This window comes from Neopsephotus bourkii, unplaced genomic scaffold (assembly GCF_033783945.1).
Source record: "Neopsephotus bourkii isolate Nb327-2 ecotype Australia unplaced genomic scaffold, CSIRO-AGI_Nbou_v1 NB_1663, whole genome shotgun sequence".
NCBI lineage: Eukaryota > Metazoa > Chordata > Aves > Psittaciformes > Psittacidae > Neopsephotus > Neopsephotus bourkii.
This window is the reverse complement of record NW_026902137.1, coordinates 1704362-1730139: the sequence shown is the minus strand read 5'-3', so window position 1 is coordinate 1730139 and position 25778 is coordinate 1704362. Positions and strand designations below refer to the sequence as shown.

The window sequence follows — 25778 nt, the reverse complement described above, 5'->3', positions numbered from 1 at the left end:
AACGCCTGTAGGGAGGCCCAGATCTTATGTTCACTGAAGAAATGAACAGATTAGAAAAAAATCATCATTTTTACCTGCTAACTCTAGTGGCACATTCTCTATTGTTAGTATTCGACTCCTTCAAAGTGGCCCCTAGCAGTTTTGCTGTTATTTTCACATAAGCTGTGAGAAGAATTTCCTGTGAGCAGTTTCCCACCTCTAGCATGTCTCTGTGCAAAGCAGTGATTTCTTCCAGCTCCAGTGTTTGAGCATCACCTTGTCTGCAGTCAGTCCTGGACAGGCAGTTCTGACTCAAACCCCAGGAGTTAGTGAGGTGGAGAAGGTGGGCCTGTGGATGGAATGGGGCTGGTCTCCTGGCTCACGGAAGGATTAACTGCTATTTCAGTTCATGCTGTTTACAGATGTTGTAAAAGAAGCCAAATACAATTTCATATTTATTTTTTAAACAGAACAGCAGCAATGAAGTTCAAGTGGCTTTAATGCTTAAAAAAGGAAACCAACTCAACCTGGTATTCTCATTAGGGTCTTACAATGCACTTACTAACTTGTGAGTTCTTGTAGGATGCACTGTGTGTAGGGGTTTTGCCAAGTGGTTGGATGTGCATCCAAAGGCCCTTGTAGTTGAAATAATTTAGGACATTGCTAATGTGAATTTGGGTGAAGTCTGTAACTTCCTTAAGCTTTCACACCTTGGCTAGTTCAGGCGCTTACAGCACTTTAGTGTACCAAGCTGAATTACAGCTGGCTTGTAGCCTAGGATTAGACAAGGCGTTTGTTCCTGCTCCAAAGAGTGGTGTGTTCTTAAGGCTGAGGAATTTAGGTTGCAGTACTGTTAACTAGATTACAGTACTGTCAGCAAGAATAGTCTGCTGTCACTCTTCTGGCTGGATTGGCCAAAATCCAGCAGGTACAAGCAGATCTTAAGTGCAGAATAGGAAAGTTGGTGATAGTTTATTTAAATAAATGAATCTATATGTGTTTTTTTTCCTGATCACAGTACCACATACTGTAAGGAGAATCTTAAATGAGTTGAAATATATTTAATTTACTCTTTACATTTGAATTAAAACTAGAAAGTATGAACTTGGTGTTTGTGTTCTTGCAGGATGTGTCTGGTCCGAATGAAGCAGGAGGGTCGCACAGGAAAATACATGTGTCGCTATATAGTTCACTGCATGTGGGAGGACGTGGAGCAGCGTGGTAAGGTGATGGGGGTAAGTCATCTTTGGTGTTGATAATCTTGATGATTCACATCTTTCAGTGATTCTGTAACTTTACATGTTTTAGAATAATGCCAAAGAGTCAACCTGCTTGATTTCTGTATTAGCTTAAGCTGATACATGTAGCCCTTACTCCTGAGCATGCATTCTTGCAGCTGTACTGCCTGTTGTCTTGAGCCCTTGACCTTGTTTCTTAAACTGCACTGGCCTGGATGAAGTTACTGATTTCTCTGAAAGTAACTGATTTTCCATGTGGTTTGCCATATGATTGCAGAAATGAATGCTGCTATAACAGAATGGGCATTTGTGGACAGGAATAACGCATCAGCTGAGGTAGGGAGAAAAATGACTGATGCCAAACGTATAACTGCAAATTAAGTAATTCCAGCAGACCTTTGAGATTCCTCTGTGTATAGGATGATGAGTAAAAGGAAAGTTAAAGGACAGGGTTTTATTGTAACATTATTGTAACTAGTCATTAGTTTATTTTTCATTTTGAATTTGTAGTATCCCTGGTCTTTATCATGAAAGAAGCATCATGAGGAGAGCAGCTCCAAGGGTGGTTCGTTCGCAAGTTTGAAGGAAGTACAATGTTGGGTTTTTTTGGCCCAGTCTGAGAAGGGTTATGCTAGCAAGTTGTAATGGTCATTTCTGGCCTTAAAGTCTCTAAGTGTGTTTCTTCAGCCTTGTGCTGGTGATAGTATTCAGAGAAGACAGTGCAGAATCAGGAAGAGAATTAACTCTATGGCAGCCAAAGCCAGGACAAAGTAGGAGATAGTTGATAGTTTTCATAGCCCCAGTATCACAGTGGTGACAGTAGACCCGATACAGGTCTCTTGAGGATGCTTCAGTAAGCTTCAAGGGAAAAAAAGTGCTTTGCAGTCAGTTCTTTGTAAAGGGAAGCCAAGGGTTTTCATTTCTGCAAACTAAATCTTCCATTGCTCCCTAAAATTCCCCAAAGACTAAAAACAACCCCAAACACCAGTGTCCTTATGTTTTTATCCAGTCTGGCACCTCAAATATAAGTACATGCATATTATAATGACACAGTTGCTGTATGATGCAACTGCAAGGAGATCTTAAGTTGTTTGAATGCCATTCATTCTTTGCCTTGGCAGGTTAGACATGTTTACAGTTTATCCTTGAATTTCAATTTCACAATCTTTGTTTGTAATAACAAGCATGCTTAGTTTGCAATAATGCAATTCCTGTAATCTACTTTGGACAGTAACCTAGTGTTCACATAGCTTTTATGTGGCAATAGGTGGTGCTTAAAAGAAATATGTCCACGTTTAAAGGCTTGATCTCAAAAACAGTTACATCTGTGTGTATATTTAATATAGTTTAGCTGCACAGAGGCCCATTGATTACAATGAGACTCCTTGTGAGAGAATGTGAACTCCTGAGGTAACAGCAAACTAGACTGGGCACTAAGGGTGTGTATGAAAGCATAGTGACCTTTCTGAGACTGTAAACTTGGAAATGAGGACTGTTCCCATCGTGTTTGGCAGGCACGGGGCTTTCAGAATCTTTTAGTGATAATTTTTTCATCTTTTAATTATTCCTAATCTTTCAGTCATTATTTTTGTCAAGATGAATGAACTTTTTGTCTCTTTAGTAGTATTTATTGTATGTTAATGTACTGATGGTTTGAACAGATTAGCTGTTCCCTGGCTCCTTATCACTGCTTTATTTTTCCCTCCTTGGTATTAGTGATCCTGGCTTAATATACCACTTCACACATGCTCATGCATGGGCAGTTCCTGTTTCTTCCATGCTTATTCACTCTTCTTCGCTTACTTTCTTCCCTTCACATAGACGTGAGATAGAGTTCAGTCAGGGTACATCTCAGATTTAGCAGTTGCATGGAGTTTTAAGTGATAAGTAAAGGGCAGTTACCCTCGGTGTTAAGTTCTACTTACTAATCTTGATGTGTTCAAGGCCAGGTTGGACCTGGTGTAGTGGTAGGTGTTGGAACTGGATGACTTAGGGTTCTTTCCAACCTTGGCCTTTCTATGATTCTGTAATTCTATTTATCACTAATGTGGTTCTGTTAAAACAAAGCTGAACTAATGAGAAAGGGTTTGTGAGCTGATCGAGGTATATGTGTATTTATTTTCAGTAATTTAGTCCTGCAGTCAATATATATTCTACCTCCAAAAGAAGACATTTAAATATATCCAGATAAGAATAATAGATAAAAAGATGACATTAATATTCCTCTGTTAAAGCTTTCAAATTTCAGAATCTGAGCTTTTCTCAGAAGTAAGTTAAATGGAAAGAAACTTTACTGAATACTATTAGGGCACTAAGTTATCATCTGCATAGCACCTAGGAGGTTAGGAAATGCCACTCCCTGCTGTTTTCTCATGCAATGTATCAAAGGTCAGTATTTACCTCTGATTGGTACATTCCTGTATTGTAGGATAAGTGACAGAGCACCTGTATGAAACTCCTGGTTGGATGCAGTTAGTTTAACTTGTTGACAAACCTACAGTTCTTCAGCTCGTTTCCATATCTAGCAACAATTCCAATGCTTGATGCAGAAAATGGATACTATATTCCTGAATTGATACTGATGGTTTATTAAAATATACCATCTGCTCTTAAATGCACAAGTTCATTGGAGCCGAAAGTGACAGAATGTGAAGCATTTTAACTACTCATTTACATCAGCTCCAACTCCAAAGGGAGTTTGTATTATTTCAAAACCTGGTTGTTAAAAGTGCTGAGATCTAAATCTCAGCTACAAAGTTTTGGGACCTGTTAGCCTGAGCTCCTTCAGCACTCCTGAATGTCAGCAAGAGTCAGAAACCCAAACTTCACACAGCTGTAAAAACACAGCGAGAGCCTGTGGCCTCAGCAAATTCTACTGGTGCAGGCATATTTCAGATATAAATTTTACTCTGCTGTCCCTAGTACTAATGAAGTCAGTTTCTTTGGGTGGGTTTGCAGCCAGGTGTGTCCAGTTCTGTGGCTAACCAGTGCTCTTTACTTAATTTTTCCACTAGTGACATTTCTATCAAACTTTAAAAACAAACAGAAAAATTGGCTTGGTGCAATGGCTCAAAGTGTTAATAGTAACATTAGGCTGGGTAAAAGACTTCCTTTGGATCCTGCTTTGCCAGAGATCTCCACCTCGTGGCTTGCAGGGCATGGATTTGTACTGTGCAAGCTGGCAGCTGCCTCATCACTTTGTGAAGGGAATTCACTTAGAAATTGCTGCTATTTGTCTTCCTAACAGAGTTCTTCAGCAACTTGAGTATTAACCTCACTGACCTGAGTATCATGTTTTAGTAACTGTGTACGTAAAAGCACTTGCTACAAGTTTAAGTGTATTTTAATACCCTTAACTGAAGCTGCAGAGTTGAGCACAGAGACTTGTAGGTGCTGGACTATGCTGGAACATGATTCCAGCCGATAATTGGACAGTATAGATACAAGGTTAAAAAGGACAACCAACCCCAACCTAACCAAAAACCAAAAACCAGCACCCCTTCCCCACCCCCCTCCTCCTCCTCCAAGAACCCCATTCTTACACTCCTGGGTGCAAATCCAGTGCTGTCTTAGAAAGATCCATTGGACTTCATTCAAGTACTTGTAAATTGTTGTAGGCTCATTTTCACAGTGTTATTCTTGTTTTCTGGCATTCATGGTCTAGGGAGAGGCATCCCTGCCCGTGGCAGGGGGGTTGGAACTAGATTATCTTAAGGTCCTTTCCAACCCAAGCCAGTCTGTGATTCTGCTTCTGAAATGAGTATGGTTTTTTCAGTGCAAAAGAACAATATATTTTGCAACCATACATGTTCTAAAAGCTGCAAAGGAGATAAGAACTCTGTCAAGCCCAGAGTGCCAAACCTGGTTTAATTTATCTTAATCTCACTTCCCTGTGTTCCCACTGGACCACTTAGACCCCTGCCCCCTTTTTTTCCAGGAACACATCTAGGTGTCTTTTGAATTTGTTTATTGGCTCTGCTGTGTGTAGCACAATACAGTCTTTGTTATACTTTTAGCTAGAGCTATTTATATACAGTGACCAGTAATTTGCTCAGTTACATTGGTGAACATCTGAAGTAATGCCATCAGAACCAATAATGTGGTTCACATCAGTGTAATCAAGAGCAAAATTGAGCTCTGTGAACTTAGACACCATTTTCTTTCTTCACAATTGGAAGACTTCAGGTGATTAAAATATGCCATTTTACCTTACGGTAGCTACAGAACTTCCTAGCCTTGATATACTGCAGTTTAAGCTATTCTTATGTAGACACTTTTAACTAAAGACTCAGAAATCAGAGTGAGACAAGGGAGATTGTTTAATGGCTTTAGGAGAGGGCAGGACGTAATTTTTAAAATAGAACTTGACCTTTGAATGACTTGAACTACTGCAGTTGCTTCACCTGCAGTGGGAAGCTACTGTACTTGAATACTAGGGGGGAGGAGGTCCTTTTCAGGTCTGTATCTAAATTCTGATGGAAAGCACAGAGTCAATCAGGGGTGCACAGGACAGAAACTACATTATCATGGGAGAGTTGGCAGTCTTCAAGGCTAGGTTGGACAGAGCCTTGGGTAATGTGGTCTAGGCTAAGATGTCTCTACCCATGGCAGGGGGTTGGAACTAGATGATCTTAAAGTTTTTTGCAGCCCAAATCATTCCATGATTCTAAGGCTCTGAGCTGGGGCAAATGGAGAGTGTGTGCAGTGTTCTGGCAGTGCAGTGGAGGGGGAGTCGAGATGGACAGAGTATGCTGAAGCAAAACATGGAGAAGGTTTTAAAAACCCTATAAAACTTAAAGAGGAAAAGTTTTAGTTTCAAATTATTTATGTATCTTTGGAAATGTATAATTTGGACATTCTTAAGTAGAAAAATGATATGAATTTTTAAATGACTATTTAGAAAACATTTTATATAAAATCTCACCAGTTTCTAGTGTTCCATTTTTTAGAAAAGAAGCAAAACTTTCTGAAGTAGAGATACAAAAATGCTGCGTGTGGTTTTGTGCCTTTGTTTGTTTGATTACTGGGATACCAGATGTTGTATGATTTGTTTTAACTGAACTTAGTGTTTTATGAACAGCACAAAAGAAATAATTTGTCAACCCTTGATCCTTTCTCAAAGAGCTCAAAAGCTCCCAGCAAGTTTCCAGTATTTTGTCATTTCATAAATGAATAATGTCAGGTACTGATCCAGAGTAAATCGGGTACATTTGATTCTGGAAATCTTAATAACTTCAATATGCAGGAAAATACATGTTTATAGGATGTTACCTTGAAATACCCTGACTGTGATAATATCTGGAATAAACAGGATGCATGGTGATGCAAATTCAGCCTTCCCAGGGCATGGTTTGAAATAGGGGTCTCTGTCATGTTATTTTCATGTAGTTGTTCTAGAGCCAACACCCATGAAACTTACACCACCTGGCTGTATGAAATACAGGCATGTTTGGGATCTGCCAAGGATGCCTACTGTTGAAATCAAGATATAATATATGCTTGGGTTCTTTTCAGCTGGCCTGCCCCAGTTTTCTGTAGAGTCTGGCATTAAAAAATCCATTTAAATTTCCCAGATGTGTTGGATCCTGTTACTGTAAGGTCGTATCTTTGGTCTGCTTTGTGCCTGCAAGAAGTACACTGGAAGCTCCCTTATAGCACCTTGCCTAGAAATCTCTTTCTCATTAATCCCTACGTTCATGTGAGACCTGTGGGACTCACATGCCAAAGTCGATTTTACCATGCAGTGCCTGTAGGTGTTGAGAGCTGCCCTGTGTCCTTCAAACTCTCCAGAGCATAGTGTAGTTTCCAAAATTCAGATGTTAAACAATAAAATTACTGCATAATTTTTATGTTGACAGTGTAGAGGTGGTGTGGGAAACAGGGAAATGATCCTTAGGGAGCCCACTGCAGGCTCCAGGCTCAGTGAGAATGGGTAGCACTGATGTTGTCACATGTGTTGCTTTGGGTATCACTTACGATCCAGTTTCTGATTTGCCTGCAGACAGTATAGGGTTAAGTTACATGTTGTTATGCTACATATTTTCGACTTCTACATTATGAGCTTGCCATCCTTTTGGAGTTTGCCCCAGAATTCCTCAACCGAGCTCAGCTGGTCTGCTTGGCTAAGCCTTTTGAGACTCTTGGGAGCAAGGTATCTCAAGTTGTGGTTGTAGTTCTTTCTTGATCCAAGCTGCTGCAGCAAAAACGTGAATGCACTTTTAAACTCCTTTGTAAATACAGAAAAAAGACCAAGGCCAGATTCTTTTCTAAATCAGAGTAATCAAACAAACCATTGTGAGGTTCTGAGTTGTTCCCAATACATTTTAATCACACTGTTGCTTGTGCTTTTCACTGCTGGTAGAATGTCACTGATATCTTTTGCTTCCTCTTCAGGAGCGAATAATTCAACTCTTCTTTATGGCTTTGATGCCTGCCTGTCTTGGAAGTCAACAGCATGAACATCAGTTAAGGTTCTGATACAGTGCAGGGGTCCTGCAGGGGTTTGTTTGGTACTTGGGATCTCCTCTCTTATCTTTATTTCGAGGAAGGATGAATAAGTTTGTTTTCTTGCTTTGTTTCCAAGAACAAAATGTTGAGTGCAGCTTTACAAGCTAAATTGTGATTGTTTCCAGGAAAGAAGCATGGTGTGCAAGAAAAAATCATTTCTCTGTTTCCTCTGTGACAGCCAAGACTTTCAGGCTAATAGGATTAAAGCTATGGTATTTACTAATGAGTCTTGTTCTCTCTTAGTCCTGCTGCACGGTTAGAAGAGCATGAATAAATGATAGTGATCAGGAAGTGCAAATGCAATACATTCAGTGATTCCAGTGCTCACTTTCATGCTTGCCTGCTTTCATTTCTTTTACTAGTTCAGTATAAGCAGCAGCATGTGATCCTTTTGTACACATCAAGGCAAACTACTGTGTTCTTCTGTTTTCCATTGTGATTTAGGAATCTCAATGGATTCTTTCTATTCCCTTGTGTATTGTTGTGTCTTCCTCTTCTGTTTGTAGTCATACAGAGCACTTGCTGTATCTCTACCTGTATTAACTTGTTAATTATCATTTCACTTCTCTAGGAACTTGAATGTTGTTGTTTCTGTATTCAAAGGGCAGGAAATAATACAGAAGGTTAAAAGATTTGACCAAAATAGCAGCATACCTGGTCTTAGACATTTGTTATTTGTTGCTAGCAAACCATACATCATGTTGATTTGTAAGTTGCTCACATGGCCTTCACAAGTACATGAAAAGGGAGACTCAGCTACCAGTATAGATCTCATGAATGGAAGATGGGGTCAATACAGCCTTGATATATGTGAAATGAGCAACACTGGTCTGAATTGGTTTTCACATTACTTGGGTGTGGACTTCATAACAGCAAATACATGTGGTAGGTAACAGAAGGCTGGCAGGCATGTGAATCACCAGTGGTTTTAGGGGCTGTCACCTGAGCTATACAGTCATTTGTCTCCTTCATTCTGGAAGTGCTGGCAATTCCTTCTGGCTGTGGATGCTATTTGAAGACTCCATTTTTAAAAGCGAGGAAATGGCAGAGACCCTGTAATTGCTGGAATTCAGTGACTAAAGCCCCAGAGGACAGAGCCATGAGGAGCTTGAAAATAGTGTGTCTCATTGACAGCATCTTAAATTTGCCCTTTTGTATTTCCTGGTGTATTATGTACTTGCAAGGGGGAAGATGGCCCATATGTAGTCTTAGTCTATGCTATTTGGGAAACAGCGTGTAAGGAAACGTTGGGCTTCTTAAACTCCTTGCCCGTGCTTTTAGTATCTTCTGGAAGTTTATTTATTCACAGCAGCATCAAGTCTGAATGAAACACAGAAGTAAGGTGGAAAAGTCCCAGTATCTTACCATGCAGCTTTTTCATGCTTTGCTTTCCTCCTTTGCCTTTTACTTGAGGGCAGAACTAGGGTAGAGAAATAATTCTTGTTCGCTTCTGAAAGGTCACAGTAATAAAGAAACTCTTGTTAACATCAGAGTATATGGCAGGCAGGAGTTTTCACAGTCTGGCATTGTTTATTTTACCAGCAATTTGGAACCTTCTGCACTCTTAAAATATTGGCAAGAAAATATTTAACTGTTAACTATTCTGTGGCATGTGTGTTTGAAGCCCTGGGGAGAAGGAGTGCTTGGGGAAATCGGGGTTTTCTCAGCTTCTGATTGAAACCAGAAGGTGCAGAGTATTGGTAGAAGGTGAAAGCAATGTGGCTTCAAATTAGAATTCTACCCAAATGTGGAACTGATGGGAGAATGTCACACAGGTCACGTAGGAACAGGGCTGTACTAGGAAATAGTGGCAAGTCTGATGGAGCAAACGCAAATCAGCCAGTCTGCGAGGCACTGCAGGAATGAGCGTGAAAGTGAGGTAGTAAGAGTGAGGATTTGCATTTATCCTGGTCTTATTTAGTGGAGAAAAGTTGTAGCAGTGCTAGGTGTTAGCATCAGGGATTAGGCTGACTGATTGCAATGGAGTTGCTGATGGACTCTAGCAATTGTCACTTCATTTTGAAATGAAATAGCCTTTTTTTGTGGAGAATTTTTTTAGGAGAGGAGATGTGGCTTGCTTTTTTGGATGAGTGACTTGCTGTTCCTATCCAACAGAAACTTATTCTGGTCCCAGATTCTTGAAGAAGGAATTTTTAAATGATTTTTTTTTTCCCTAGGGGGAGGATGATCTGTTTGGTATGAGCAGGATCATTCTTTCTCTTATTTTTACATAATATGTAGCCTCTTCCCCTAAGGTTACTACAAGCTATGGTAAAGGTAGCAGTGTTCTTTATTTGCATTAGCATAGTTCAGGTGAAATTCCTATCAGGTCAGAGAAGTGACCTGATGACTGGTACCCAGGGTCATCTGAGGAGCTGTGGCTGTCCTGCTGTAAGTGAGGGCAGGAAGAAATACACAGGGAGAAGAGATACCAGTCAATATCTGCAAAGATCAGCAAGAATTGAACAAAACGGAACATTTTCTCATGTCAGATGAAGATCCAATGTCCTATATCTAGCAATGACCAGAGATATTTGGGAAAAAGTGTAAGAAGCAGGACTGTGGATCAGTATTGTTCATTTTCTTGCCATTCACTAACGAGTAACATGAGAATTGTATGGGGACCATCGTATTTAATATCTACTAACAGAATCCTCTTACGAATGTGCCTTTTTTTACCCATTTCATATTTTTTGCTCTTTAATGTCCTGTGGCAATGATTTCTGGCACTTCATTGTGTTGTATGAGAAAGTACTTTTATTTTTAAAGTATTATTTGGTCATTTCACCAGCTTGTTTTCTGTTTTTTATGAGAAACAGTGAGCAATAATTCATTACTTACCTGCTTGATGCCAGTCATGATTTTACCTCTCCATCATCTTCCTCCTAATTTTTTTTTGTGAATATAACTAGTGTTTCCTCATGTGTCTCATCACCTTTGCATCTTCTCTGTGTTTTCAATTTATTTTGGATGTGTTCTGAGGTTAAAAGTAATAAATATCTACAGCATTTTATATGTGAGGACTCACGGGATTTATGGCAGAATAGGGTTCCTCTTTTGTTCTGTATTCCTTTTATAATAATTCTGAAAACGTATTAGGCTTTGTTCACTGCTGCTTGTTGATCTGTATCTCTTTTAAGATCCATTTCTAGAACTGTAGCTGCCAAATGTGTGCACATTGTTCTAGTATACTGGTACCTTTGTCAGCACTGGGTATTACTGGCCACCATTACTGTGGTTGTTCTTTTCATTTATTGTATTTTCTACTGATCTGTACTTACCTGGTTCTGCTGAAATACTTTTCAAAGTGGATACCACCTTTTATGGCTTTGCAGTCCTATTAAATGTTATCTAATATGTTTTGTTTCATTTAATACCCAGGGATTTTGTTGCTCTTGACTTTTATTAAGTTATCTGAAGTCTTTTTCTATGGGCAGATCATATCACAGGACATATGATGCACTCAGAATCCTGAGGTGATGGAGCAGTGTGTATTCACTGCCTCAGCCAGTGAAAAAACCGAGCCCCCAGATGGAACTAGCAGGAGGCAGTTTCAGAAGAAACAAAGAGGAGGTGATGGTTCTCATCATGAGTAGCAGAAAAGGGTACTTGCTGAAGCATGTTGTCGATGCAGAAAGTTCACTGGACAAGTTGCTAGACATGGAAACCTTTTGAAGGTTACTATGGAAATAAATATCAAGTGTTGAGGATTGTCCTGAGCTGAATTTGGTTGGGAGAATACTTGGAGGAAGCATCTATCAGCTTGTAGTCTTTATACTTTTCAGTGTACCTGCCCGTTGTTGAAGGCAAGATGCCATGTTAGGTGGACCCTTGGTCTGATCCAGTGCAGTGTTTCTTGTGTGTGACTCTTCCTGACAGTTACTGAGGTTTCTTTCAGTAGAGAGACAGAGTTTTACAGGATTTGTCTAAGTGCTTATGGTGAGTATCTACCTTAATTGTTTATCTTCACTGCTGTCAAGTGCCTCTTTTAAATTTGGTTATCTGACTTCCTTTCAGTTTGTCAGCCTGAATTCTTGATTCTGGTGTGTTTAGAAACATGGCCATGATCAGTTTTAGGCTTTTAGCAAGTAGTATTTTAAAAGAGGCATTGCAGGAAAACCCTTCTACAACAGCTCGCTCTTACAGAGAGTCAGCAGGACTCGGTGGAGAGCTGAGAGGTTTGACGTCTTTTCCCTGATCTTTCTCTTGAGAGGTTGACGGTGGGCTCTGCCAGTCACATACTACAGAGAAAGATATATTTAATACAGTGAGGATTGTGCTGGGATCTACCCTGAATCCTGAATCTCTTACCTGTTACCATGGCAGAGTTTTCAAATTGACAGACTACAAGATAGAAAACCTGTCTCATTTCCTTGATACTAGCCAGCTAAGGGTGACCATCTGGTTTTGCTGGAATATGTAGCTAATGTTGTATAACTTGCTTTTCTTTTTCTGCTTCAAATAAACATGCTCTAAGGAGTGTTATTGATGATTATGCAGTTGTTATGAAGGCAACAGAGCTTGCAAAAATTTCGTGTTGCTTTTATGGATTGAAGATTACAGCAGGAACTGGTTCTGATGCAGTCTAACATGTAGCTTTTGTCTGCGTTAATACTATGTTGAAGCAGGTTGTCACTGAACATTGAAGAAGACTTTAAAGCCAATTCTCTGAATTTAATTCTCTACTGAGGGGCATTACAGAATTACTTACTTTGAATTAGAAAATTAGAGAATTTATCAGAAAAGTTAATATTCTAAGGTAGATGAGGACTCACCACAGTAGCCAGTTTGCAGACAAAGGAACAGAGTGATTAATAAGACTCAAAAATGAAGGTTGGAAAAATAATCTCTGCAGTATCTTTGTTTTTCCCAACTCTGAGGTTACCTGAAGGAACTCTCCTTTTTGGCACTGCTACAGAGATATTTTTAATCTGTTTTATTAATTTAATCTTTTTGATCCTAGCTACAGTAATAATTATGTTATTGGAGGAAATAAAAGGGCTCTATGCAGGTTTTCCCATTTAACGTCATGTGCATTTATTAAGAGGGCAGCGAACCCTTTAAAAGCCCATATATAGCCACATGTGGTTATATATTATTTATAACTAACGCAAACTATATATTATAAATCATTCTTTCCAAATGCAGCTTGAGAGAAGGTGGTTAAAGAAGCCTAAATATTTGAGGAGTGATATTTTTTATAATGAAAGATTTGTCCTGTATCTCCTTCGGGAAGTTCTGCTGATACTGAATTCTCCAGAAAGCAAAACCAGTGTCAGTAGGAGCCATTGATGGTTATGGCAGCATGGCTAACAGAAGTCCCCAGAGTAGACTCAGTCATAACAAGTGTATTCCTACCTGTGTAACTTCTTTTGCACATGAGATGGATTAATTTTTACTGTGTCAGCATAAAACATTACTTTGCTATTACAACTTCAACCACTCCAGGGGTGCGCTGATGATGTAGTACCAGTGCGCGTAATGCAAGCATAACCTTAAAGACTCTGATCTTAATGTGCAAAGATAATTGTGCTGACACATCTGCTGTGTACAGGTACAGGAGCAAATACATTGTACAAGAGGTTTTTTATTCTTGCAGGAATGGTATAATGAGAATGAGGGATGGAAACTTAAGCCAGAAAATTCAAATCCAAAATGAGAGACACATGTTCAACTGTGAGGGTGATATGCTTTAGCCAAACACAATTTACTGAGCGTAGTACAGAGGGAACTCAGTGAAATGTAATGGTCTGTGATATGCAGAGGGTCAGGTTCTATGATCTAATCATTTCTTCTGGTTGAAATCTCTTCATAAAAAAATCTAGTTCAACCATAACTTATGACCTAAAGAGAGGAATTGCTGCATGAAATTCAATGACTAGTGCTTGTACAAGGTGCAGTTAGAAGTGCCCCTTCTGCCTTTATAGTCTATGGATGGATTAATGTGTTAAAGTAGCTTAAGGGTGCAACACATGTTGGCAAAAGCTGTAACAGAAAGAAACTCCTGTTAAAAGTGCTTTCAAATAGTGTAGCCCGTGGACATCACAGCTATGTCTACACTAGCATTTAGTGTGGTCTGTCAGGAGCACATTTGTTGAGTGAAGCAGTTGATGACCAATGTCCCTACTCCACAGGGGTGATCTTTTACTCTGTGTTGGTTCTAAGTTGATCCCATGGGCTGGATGCCTCTTTGGAGGTAGAATGCATTAGGGCAGTGATTCCAGTGTGTGCATGCTGAGACTTCTCTGCAGTATAAGCGAAAGCACAGGACATGGGGATAAGGAGGAGATTCATTACAAAAGAATACTCTTGATGCGTCGAGAGGCATTAGTATAGATTAATCCTATAGCAGCTTTCACTTCAAAGGCTGTGCTAATAGATCAGGTATTTTCCAACATTTTTTCCAACATATTTTTCAGCAGTGTGCTCTTTCCTAGAAATTCCTAGAATAACCCATCCCTGGAGAAGGGCTTTGGACAAGGGCCTGTAGGGCCAGGCCAAGGGGAATGGCTTGAACCTGCCAGAGGGGAGATTGAGATGAGCTCTTAGGCAGAAGCTCTTCCCTGTGAGGGTGCTGAGGCGCTGGTACAGGGTGCCCAGAGAAGCTGTGGCTGCCCCATCCCTGGCAGTGTTCAAGGCCAGGTTGGACACAGGGGCTTGGAGCAAGCTGGTCTACTGGAAGGTGTCTCTGCCTGTGGCAAGGGGTTGGAACTGGATGAGCTTTAAGGTCCTTTCCAACCCAAACCAGTCTGGGATTTTATGATTTTGTTAGAATCAAACCCTTAACTGACACTTGATATTGTAAATTGTCTGATATAGCAGAAGTCTCACCAGTTGGCTGTCAAATGATGTGTATTGAACCCATTGAAGCTGAAGATGAGGTTTCTTAGTTTGGCATTATAATGCAAGTGCAGTAGTCATGTGCTGCAGTTGTCTTGCAGCAGAATGGGGCGTCATGGTGTCTTTCAGTGAAAAGTTGTGATATGTAGAAGGAAGCTAGGTTAGCTGTACATTCCCTTTTTAAAAAGGTCTTATAAATGTGAGATGTACCAAAAATGTATTCATTGTTCTGAGCTAAGATAGTTGTGTGTGTCATTTTAGGAGATGGTATATACATTTATTCTGGTGACAGCTCTACAATGGGTTGTTCCAAAGAAGGCAAAGGGGCTCAGTCCCTAGAAGAGTTCCAGATGTTACTGATTGTGGTGATGTTAGCAATTACTTACTTGGAATTGTCTAGCAGGTTTTTTTCTTAATAACAAATGGTTGAAGAGTCAGTAGGGTCAGAACCAGCCACATCCTGACCCTTGCCAGTGGTAAAAACATGAACAAGCTTAAAGAGAGGAATCATTTGCAATAAATACTGATTTAGATTTACTCATTTGCCCTGTTTTATAAACAATTTTTTCCTACAATGTTTGTGTTTAACCACTGCTGGTTGTATTCTTCAGAAATTGCAATATTCCTTTAAATGTAATTTTATTGCCTAAGATAGTGCTCCATCCCCAAAGTCATTTTCTATTTTAAACTGGTTGTCTTTTAAGATGTATTTATTGCCATGTTTGTTTAAGTTGGTTATCTCCTTCATCAGTCTATTTCTTGCTAACTTAAAGCTGCTCTTAGTTTTTAGTACAGAAAGCTGCTTCCCTGGGGATGTATAGTCCAGAACTTGTCTCTGTAATGGGACTATTTGTTTTCTTTGCCCCTTGCAGTTGCCTGCTGTAACATTTGTAGTATGTGTTAAGTAATCCTTGAGGTAACATTTTTATTATGTCATAAAAAGTGCGTGGCAAATATATAATAACTCATGGAATTTGTTTGTTTAAAATGGAAGGATAATTTATTGAGTGTGTTACATGAGACCTGCTCCCCCTTATTAGAGCTGTAGAAGTGCAGCTTATTTAGAAGTACGTTCTATTGAGAAAAACCACGATCTCTGACATGCAGAGAAAGTTTGAGCATGGTTGGGTAGAAATGACATCATAGTTTATGTACTCCATAAAAATTTAATTAAGTCATTACAGAAGTTGCAGTCATCATTTAACCCTCTGATTTCCTATGGTTAGTTCTTTTTTTTCAACAGGCCATAATAACGAGTCTCCAAATCTTGAGAGCCTGTAAAATAGCTGCATGTATTTTAATAGTTTATATTAATGGAAAAATATGAGTAACTGACATAAAAGGAATTTTCCTTGTGTTTGCACTATATGCATTTCTATAAAAATCAACAGATGAAAAAAGTCAGTGGTTTAATGGAAGACTATTTGAACGGGAGACTTGCTAGAGTGGCAAAAACTAACACATTTTGATCGAAAAGCTGTTGCATAGTTACTAAGGTGAGTACTGTTAAGGATACTAAGAAGCTGTTCAGGACATGTGGTTCATGCTGTTCTAAGTGACAAGCTGTGCACCAAAGACAGCAAGGATCATTCCACATAGAAGTGATGTCCTACCCTGTATTCCTGTTTGCAGTTTTCTTTTTTATAAAACCTGTCTCCAAGATGCAGTCCCATATGTGAGTGGTGTGCAGGTATGGAGATAATTACCCTTGCCTTTTGAAGAGCATAGAATCACAGTGGTTTCGGTTGGAAGGGACCTTAAAGCTCATCCAGTTCCAACCCCTGCCACGGGCAGGGACCCCTTCCGCTAGAGCAGCTTGCTCCAAGCCCCTGTGTCCAACTGGACTTGAACACTGCCAGGGATGGGGCAGCCACAGCTTCTCTGGGCAACCCATGCCAGTATTTCACCATGCTCACAGGGTGAGCTTCCTAATACCTAACCTGTAGCAAGATCTGTAGAAAAGAAACACTTAGTATATCTTAGATCTCTCCCAAGAGTCAATACAAAGAAGCAGCTTTACCTGTCAATGCCCTCAGGAGAGGAGCTGTTTATTAAATCATTTTGTGGGTCAAATTAAAAAGTACAGGCAAAAGGACTAAATAGTACATATGAGGGAGATGTATATGAGGTATTTCAGCTATCACTTTGGACCAAGCTGTTGATCTCTCTTGGTTCTGGCTTAAGCTCCCAGGGGGTCAGTTCTGCAAGCTAATGGGTGGCTTAGGCCAAACCAGCAAATATTTAAGCAGCTGTTAAACTGAGTTAAAAGTCAGTGTGGAACTTGACTGAGTCATACTTACAGCATAAGCAGAAGTACCTGGATCATCACACGCTCTGAAAGAAATTTAGTCATAGTGAAAAACTAGTACATCTGAGCTTCTAGTGAAATGCTGTAGAAACAGAATTCATGTCATTCCTGAATGAGGAAATCAGTACTGACAGGTGAGAAAGGAGTGGTGGTAGGGATGGTGCCTTCACCTTCAGTGTTACAGGACTTTGTGATAGCACAACCAGCTCTGGTGGCCATGCTTTAGAGAAAAAGTTGAAACCCCTCTGAGTTTCTAAGAATGAACCAGGGTCTGCAAGATCTGCTCAACAGTTGAAGTACAGAGGAGTCTTCATTGTCTTAGCCTTTGCTGCCACTGAAAGGACAGCCTTGCCTTTGCTCCTTCCCCAGCTGTAGTTTTTCTCTGCTCATGTAGCTACATGTCAGTGCTATTGGCTGAGGGGTTTTCTGCCATTTGTACATCCAGAGTAAAACTGACTTTCATGAAGTACTGAACTAACAGAGCTGTACTGTGTCTTGTTCTAAAATGTTTGACTGCACTAACATTATTCCTTACAGACAAATCCTAACCTATGTGGGCCAAGGCACTGTTTCTTGACTGCTCAGAATGAAACTGACACTCTTTTGTCATCACCTCCTCTTTAGAGCCTATATAGATGGTTTTCTGGTTTATTTTTCAGATTAACTCTGTTGTACTAAAGCAAGATATGAGAAGTATGGTAGAAAATTTCTATGCAGCTCTGTTTGGATATGATGAGGTAAGATGTTTTCAGGGAATGTGCAAGAACAAGTAGACCGTCTAATTCACAATTGAATTAGATTGGCAATACTCAGATGAAATACTGAATTACTGAATACTCAGATGGGCAAAACATTTGCCATACATATTTTTGGAGAAACGTTATGTTATGGCAGCAAACTTCAGAGTTACTGTGATCATCTTACACCTTGAATTAAAGTGCTTTTAAGAAGAAAGAAAGAAAGCACTTGACAAATTGATTTAAATTGTGGGACATGGAGAGAAGGATGTTCTTTATACTGCTTCACTGTCACTGCTTGGCCATCAGTAGATCATTTCCTCCCTCTGAATCCTGTTGATCTCAGCCGTGCTTTCGAAGCAAAGAGAGTATTTACAGGGAGTCTCTAAGAGGGTATTTTTAGGAAGCATTTCATAATATGGGGGCAAAAGCACCACTGTGACAAGTGTCTGCAGAGCTTTCAAGAAGATAATACATCATCTCTTTTAGTGGTTATTTTTTTCTCTTGTTGGTGTTGCTCTTCAGATGGTCTTATTCACATGTGAAATTATTTTTATTGCTTGCATTATTAATATCTTATGAATGTAAACTTTGTAGAGTTGTGGATAGTGTAATGGATGCAAGTCTTTGGTTTTAAGCATAGCCAAGATTTGCCTGCCTGTGTCTGTCATCTTTTCTCTTTTTGTTGACACTCTTTGGATAAAAAATGTCTAATTAAAGACAAATGCTGGCAATTTTTATTTTTAACTGAATGTTTAAAATCCTTTCTTGCTTTGGCAGATGTGTCAGCAAAAGACTGATAACCTAGAAAGACAATAAAAGTGGGAGGGAATTTAGACAAAAAGTGCTCATGAGTGTGATTCTTGTATAAGCCAAATTTAATACTAGATTTAGCTGGAAAAGTCTAGATAGTTCTTGACTTGGAGGACTTCTCTCTTTCTCATGTAGAAAAGCAAGGCAAAATAGCTAAGTCCTGAGTATATTTCTGCATCCTTCATTTTTTATTTTCCAAGTGCCATGAGCTTCACCCAGTTCTGTGAGGTGGTGCTGTCTGCTCTGTAAGCCCAAAATTGTTAAGATTTCATAACATAGAAATGTACATTAGAAAAATACACTAGGAGTACCCTGGCCCAGTTTGTTTTCCAAATTAACTTGCCAGAATATCTGTTACAGGCTGCTCTGTAAATTAATTTAAGGCTGGGATTGTTCTTCCATTCTGGGAACGAGTGATGTTGATGCCTTTTTATGTGTACAGCCTGTAGCAGCTGTGGGCTTCGGGACAGCTAATATTGTCAGTTGCCAAATAGAGTAATGGGGTTGTCTTGTGTTCAGACCCTCTTCACATGCAGTTTTTAATCTCCCTCCATGTTTTCTTTAGGGAATCTTGTCTGACGATCATGTTCTGGCAGCAGCTCTTTGGAGAAACCTCTTTAACAAGAACTGTGAGGACCCTCGGCATCTGGAGTTGCTTGTAGAGTACGTGCGCAAACAGGTACGCTGCAGTTCACAGTGCAACTTCTCTATATTCTCTTGGTTAGAATATTAACTATTTCTTTTTATTGCTTGCATACTATGTAGTTCAGTTCTCATAACTGGTCTTTATATTCAGTGATTAATTTTAAGGAGAAAAAATGTAAAAATACAAAACCAGGCTGATATTTATTGCATTTTGATGAAAAACGGCTGCAGAGAAATACAGGGAATATTAAAAGCAATCTTGCTTATATTTTTCTGGACTTGTGCTGTGGAGGGTTTGACAAAATATGTCAGAAATGGACTGCAACTTATAGAGTTATAATTGATGTTGCAGAGTTGGGATCCTTTTCATAATGAAATGGCATGTAGAGTTTGAAAGTCTCCTGATGATATTTGTGGGGAATAAGTAAAAGAGGTTTTGTTTTCCAGAGTTAATTATGTTTCAGTTATTACCTGGAAGAAGCGCTACCAAGTAGTGTTTGACCTCTTAACCTTTGGGAGGTTTGTGAACAAGGTTTCTAGGAAATGTGGTAGGAGTGGGTACCAAGTAGGTACCAAAGACAGAAAAGGGCTGAGAGAGGTTCTGGAGGAAGAGTGTAGGCTGTTGGACAGGGAAATGAAGACCAGAACCTTCACATGAACGTTCTCTTTAATGTTTCCAATGCTATATTCAGATAGAGATTTGAAGAGAAAATATTTTGGTGTGTGTCTGAGAAAATGGTATGGGAAGTAAAGGGTTGAACTTTGTAAGGGAATGCCAGAGGGCTTCTCAGGAGGGACAGACAACATAATGCTTAAGGTTGCTGACGCTTAACATCAGTGAGGTGAAGGAAAGTTTAAAAGTGAAGATTGGCAGAGAGCAAACATAAAATTATGTACTTAGGGACAGTTTGCTGCCAAATGGGGAATTTCTTGCACTTCTGTACAGGCAAACAAAGTATAGGACAGAAGCTGTCAGCAGTTCAATAGGAAACAGTGATCACGCAGGTGAATGTGGCACACTAGGGAAGAATCAGCACTGCTTCTTGTGAATACAGGTCTTTCCTGTAGACAACTCTAAAGTAGTGCACTTGAGAAAAACATTCCCAGCTTTACGTATATATTGATGAGCTGTGAACTGTCTGTTACCACACAGGAATGAGTCCTTGAGATTGCAATTTTCAAAATGTCAGCTCAGCACTCTGTAGTGTTTAAAAAAAGAAGTTAAACAAATGCTCAGAATTACTGAGAAAGGAATAGAGAGTAAAATAGTGTTTCGTGCCATTAAATGATCAGGTAGTACCCTTGTAATTTTGAATAGTGTGTATGGATTGAGTTCTGACCACAAAAACTGAAATGAGGAAAGCTCAGAGAAGAGCAGTAAGGAGGACATGAAATAGCTTCTCCATTAGCAATGAATAGGATTCTCTGCCTGAAAAAACAGCTGAGAAAGAATATGAGCCAGCTTTGGGAAATCTTGAGGGCATGTGAAAGGTGAGCAAGGAAAGGCTGTTTACTGATACAGGAATGTAGAGACATAACGTTGCCACGGGTTATTTGGAATACTGCAGTGGCATGTGGGTTCCAAAGCCACTGGCAAGGGCTATGGAAGATAAACCTGTACACAGCTATTAAATCCACAGCAACCTCTTCAGGCTCAAAATTCCTAAGCTAACAGATTTTGAGAGGAAGGAAAAATAAACAAGGAGAATAACATTGTATGCATGCATTGTACTTAACTGGGGAATCTGCTGTTGATGACTGTCAGTAACAGGATATAGTGCATAGGTGGCTCTTTGGTCTGACCCGCTGTGACCATCAGTGTATTCCTTCCTCTGTTGAGAAACTCCTTGTCAGATAATCTGTGGTTCCCAGTCAGCAATGTGTACCAGGTCTTTCCCATACCTTCTTGCTGAACCTGTCTTTAACAGTGGCTATTAGGGGTTACCAGAGAAGACTATAGTAACAGGGCAAGCATCTGTACTTGGAGGGTAAGCTCTCCTGGCAACCAGTGTTCACAGACTTCCTGAGCCAGAGATGGTGGTTTTATCTTTTACTATCTCTGGATGGACTTCCTCTCCTTTCCCGCTTTACAGTGTCCTGTGGCAGTAAGTTAACCCTGTGTTGTGTGACAAGAGGGGTCCCTTTATTTTGCTTACATTGCACCTTGAAATTTAATTTGATCCCAACTATTTCTTGTATTGCAAGAATGAGCCTTCATTCCATGTTCCTCCACCTCATGGGCTTTCATATTACAAATCTCCAGTGTTCCCTGCTGGTCAGGCTCCTTTTTTAATATCATGCGAAGCCTCGGTGTGTGTGAAACCACTTCTATAAGAGCACTCCAGGTAGATGATGGTACTATCAGTGTGTCACCTGAATTAAGTGCTCGGGAGATAAAATGACTCATGTTAGCTTTGCGTGGCTTCTCTTTGTCCTGTTGCCAGACTTTCAGAAGAAGCATTAGGTAAGGTATTAGTAGAAGACCTTATGCGGTTAACTCCAGTGGATCTGCAGATACTTATCTCAGCCTTTCCCTGACTCTTAAGACTGAAATATATTATCTTTTCAGGTCTCACACAAATGACAAAGTATGTTAAAATCTCATTTTTGTGCTTCATTTCTGGAAACCAGCCTGTTTGTGTAGCACTTAAGGGGTGATGGGACATCTTGCACTAACTCCTTGTCCTTGCAGGTGCAGCACCTGGATGCGCTGAGCGGGGAGGACCTGCTGCTGACGGGTGAGGTGAGCTGGCGGCCGCTTGTGGAGAGCAACGCCCGCAGCATCCTCAAGCCCCTTTCCCCTGTTTACAATGACGAAGGACTCTGAGTGCCTGACATCGCTATCAGATTGTCAGATCAGCTTGGGAAGCATGCTTGAAATGGGACTGGGCTGAGCCTGTGGAGTCAGGAAGAAAATCTGCTGTTGGAAAGGCAGTATTTAATTAGATATCCTACCCGTGGTGCCTCAGTACCAGACTGGACAGCCATGCTTTTCTGACTGTTCACCTGCAAATAAATGCTAGTTCATTTGAGAACCTCTGTCCGTTTTATGGCACTGAGTGATCCTTGCTGACAAATTGAATGACCTGCCTTCTGTCTTTAGGAAACCAGGTATTTTACCATGACTTAGAATTATCTTAAGAAGACATTTCTGTCTTCTTTAAGAAGACAGTTCTGTCCTTTGCCATGTTTGGAAGCTGCTACCTAGAGGCACAATAGTGTTCCTCTGCTCACTGAATGGTTGTGAATTCAAGTCTGAGCTTTGCATATTAGATGTTAATGTATTTTAAAAGCCTGATATCAAGATGGAATGTTCCATTTTTGCTTTAGTGGAGTTAGGAGTTGCTTTAAAAGATTCTGAGTGGTTTTCTGTGAAAACCTTTTTTAGGAACTCTCTGCTGTGTTGCACAAGGATAGGAGGATGCAAAGGATAATGCACAGTCCCAGTAATCCTCTGTGACTCCAGCCATCTTAATGAGAATAAAATCCAAACGGGGGCTGAGGTGTCACTAAAAGCTCCTTAGAGTAATTGGTATTTCAGTCTGCCTTGCTGATATTTCCATATTCTTTTTAGAGTTGTGGTCTACAAATTTAAGAAAAGAACATGCCTGGTTTTGTCCATGGTTCTCAATGGACAGGACTATGCAGTCTTCCATCCCAAGTCTGGTCCAGAGAGTTTCAGCAAGACCTATCAACCCCAGTTGATCTGGCTGTGCAGGCAGCTTATGCCAGCGTAGTAATTATAGGAGCAAGAGCTCCAATGGTGAAATGGGCAGGAGCTGAGGTGTTCTGAGTAGGTGGATGGTTCACCAGGCTACTTCTAGGTCAGGGACGAAAGTTTTTGTTTCTCTCCTCTCTAAACCCCTAGTCAATAATAAATTGTCAGTCTGGGTAAAACTGATGTGTGTGTGTTTTCTATGTGCACTTCTGATAAGCCCTATAATATCAGGACTTATCCCTAATAAAACTATTAAACAGAAGTCCAAGGTGATAATCCTCAATTTGTGAAATCAATCCTTAGTTTGTGATTCCATAATGTGGTGAAAGCGTGACAGTGCCTGGCTGTGACTGTTTTTCCTTCTGAAGCTGCTTGCTTCATATTGTGTGTTTTGGGGAATATTTGATAACCCTTCTCTGTGCAAAAAGCAGTGGGATGCAGAATATAGGCTCCCAAACACTGCCTTGCATTTTTTGGTTTTTTAAATCTTCTCTTAGGGAGCCTTCTGTGTATAAAAAAAGGCATTTTGTTCCCTTCTTTTTTTTTTTTTCCAAGGCGAACTTCCTCAGTTTAACTTGTTATAAAATGAGTCATGTAAAGAAACCCTCTCTGTGTGAGGTGTATCCCTTCTCTGTGAAAACATTACAGACCAAACAACTTGCTTGCAGTTTATTTAAGATGCTTTTGTTGAAAACTGAGCTAAGCAGAGAAACTTCTTATGTGTGAAGTATTATACAGTGTGTGTGAGATAATAACACCTTGTAATTCATTACAGCTGGGTTGTATTTACATAAAAGAAGGCTGAGCTGTGTAGGAATTTGCTGATTAATTTATTTTTAATGAGAGTGAAGTATACCAAGTACCAAAATAAACTTTACTTTGTGTATCTTACTGCTCCTGAAATAGGTGGAAAAATTAATGGTAGATATTTTGGCTCAAAGCTACATACATTAATTCATATACAAAACAGTTATTTAAACTTTAACCCCTTTCCTGCTATGTAATTTAAACCTGGACTTGTTATCCATGCCATGGGAATGCAGGGAGTCCACCACCGTCCAACTTGGTGCTGTGTGCAGGTCAGTGGTTGTGTCATGTCTGTGGTGCTGATGCTGTGCAGCCAGCAAGCTGGGAGAATTGGTGGCACCACTAGTCTGGATATGACAGTCCCTTTGTACTGTGAATATGGGAGAGCCACATGGTCAAAATGGAGCCCTTTCCTATGTTTAAGAGCAGGAGGCTCCAGAAATCATGGTGCCAGATTGGCATCTGCTTTTACACTTTTTATTAATATGAGAATAAAGACCTATAATCATGGCTCTGTTTGTTCCATGAAATGCCTTCAACCACCCCACAGTGACAGAGCTGAGCCAGCAGTCGGCGTGTGTTTTGGACAGAAATGTGTGGGGCCTGTTAAAAGAATAAGGCAGAAACTGTTTGTGAATTGAAACAGTAATCTGTTAGAGAGCAAAAATACACTGGAGATTACTTAGGGCCAGGGAGGACTTTGCTTCCCAGCCATTAGTTACCTGGAAGCAGGATTTGGATGTAGAATATTACCACCCTTACCCTTGAGAGGTGTATGCCAATAGGCTCAGAACATGCCATTACCAGTATCTTTATATAAGACATCTTTACAACCAGAATTTAGAGTCCTTGAGAGAGGATACATTTCCAGTAGCAAAATGCGCACCTTGCAAGCAGCAGTGATTTCCTGTTAAAAGTGATTGCTGCGTACAGCTCTGCTTCCACTGTGGCAGAGCACAGGAGTGTTTAACCAAACATTGCACAGCCCACCTTTATCTGTGTTCAAGGTTTTGCAGAAAGAGTGACTGAAGGTGTTTTTGTTATGGACAGTTTTGTGTTTATGCTCTTGACATTCCTGAAAACAGTCTCGGAACATCAGTTTGGGAACACTTACTATATTTTAAGTGAATATATGCAGTAAGGAGCCATGGCAAGCACTTTATCATGCAGCCTGGTCTCCTATCTCACATGTGGAATTTGGACATTGCTTTATGATTCCAAAGGACTTGCTCCCTCAACTTCCCCAGGTGTCTTAAAAACAAGAGACATGAGCCTCTGGGAAGCACCCATTATTTCAGTTAGATCTTTGCTTTCTCGTGCCTGTGAACAAAAAAGAAGGGTCAGTTCTCAATGTCTTCCCTTCCTTCTCTGCGGTCTTGCACCAGAGGGAGAGTAGGTGTTAGATTTTTCCCACAGGGTCAAACTTGGGAAAACTCTTGCTTCAGACTGATGTTCTGAGACATTTGGAGGCTGGGGGGAGTCATCTGATTGCCTTCAATGCCTATTGTATTTTAGGTGGTTAAATGTCTTTCTGTCATCTCTGCTTAGCTGTTCACGCTGCCTTTTAGTATTTATATCTAATGTGTTTCTCCTGCTTCTTCAAACAGCTGAAGTGCTAAGAGCATAGGCATTCACAATGAGCTTCACGTTTTCTGTACTGTCCAGGTGCGTAAGCCCTATTAAAGTGCAGTTACCACTTCCCACATTTCTGTCTCCCACCCTCACCTTCCACAAAGTGAAGTTTTTAGTCATGCTTCTGCCACACCAAGCCCTCAGGTCAGAACTGCTACTCCTGACATAGCAGTTGGACTTGACCACTGACCTGCCTCACTTGCCCTGCTGTTGGCTGGCAAATAAGGTAAGCAGAAACTGGAGGCTGAGGAAGAGCAATTTTCCAACCAAAGCTTTAAATGGAGTAGAGTGAATGAAGAATAGCAAATCTGTGGGAGGAGAAGCATCAGCTGGAAAGGAATGGTGACTGGTTCTGCAATCATTGTCCCTGTGATGTATGCCACTGCATGACACCCCTGAGGAGCAGTGGGAGCCATACCATGACTCGCTGTGACCTACTCATGTTTTTCCATTTGCCTGCTTCCAAAAGCCTGCAGAGCGGGTCTTCTTTCAGAAATTTAGATCAACATGGACCTGCTGCAGGCAACTTCTAGCTTTTCTGTTGTACCAGCTTA

The 25778-nt window shown here is 40.3% G+C and overlaps 1 protein-coding gene across 1 annotated transcript in view; it reads left to right on the top strand.

The window, feature by feature from the left end:
* Positions 1-22106, top strand: part of LOC133224184 (ubiquinol-cytochrome-c reductase complex assembly factor 1) — a 38663-nt gene extending 16557 nt beyond the window's left edge. Inside the window, exons 7-10 of the mRNA XM_061375503.1 lie at positions 1106-1214; positions 17532-17609; positions 18988-19101; positions 21760-22106. Of these exons, the coding sequence (XP_061231487.1) occupies positions 1106-1214; positions 17532-17609; positions 18988-19101; positions 21760-21894 (436 nt within the window). The 3' untranslated portion in view covers positions 21895-22106. The remainder of the gene's footprint in view (positions 1-1105; positions 1215-17531; positions 17610-18987; positions 19102-21759) is intronic.
* The last annotated feature ends 3672 nt before the right edge of the window (positions 22107-25778 follow it).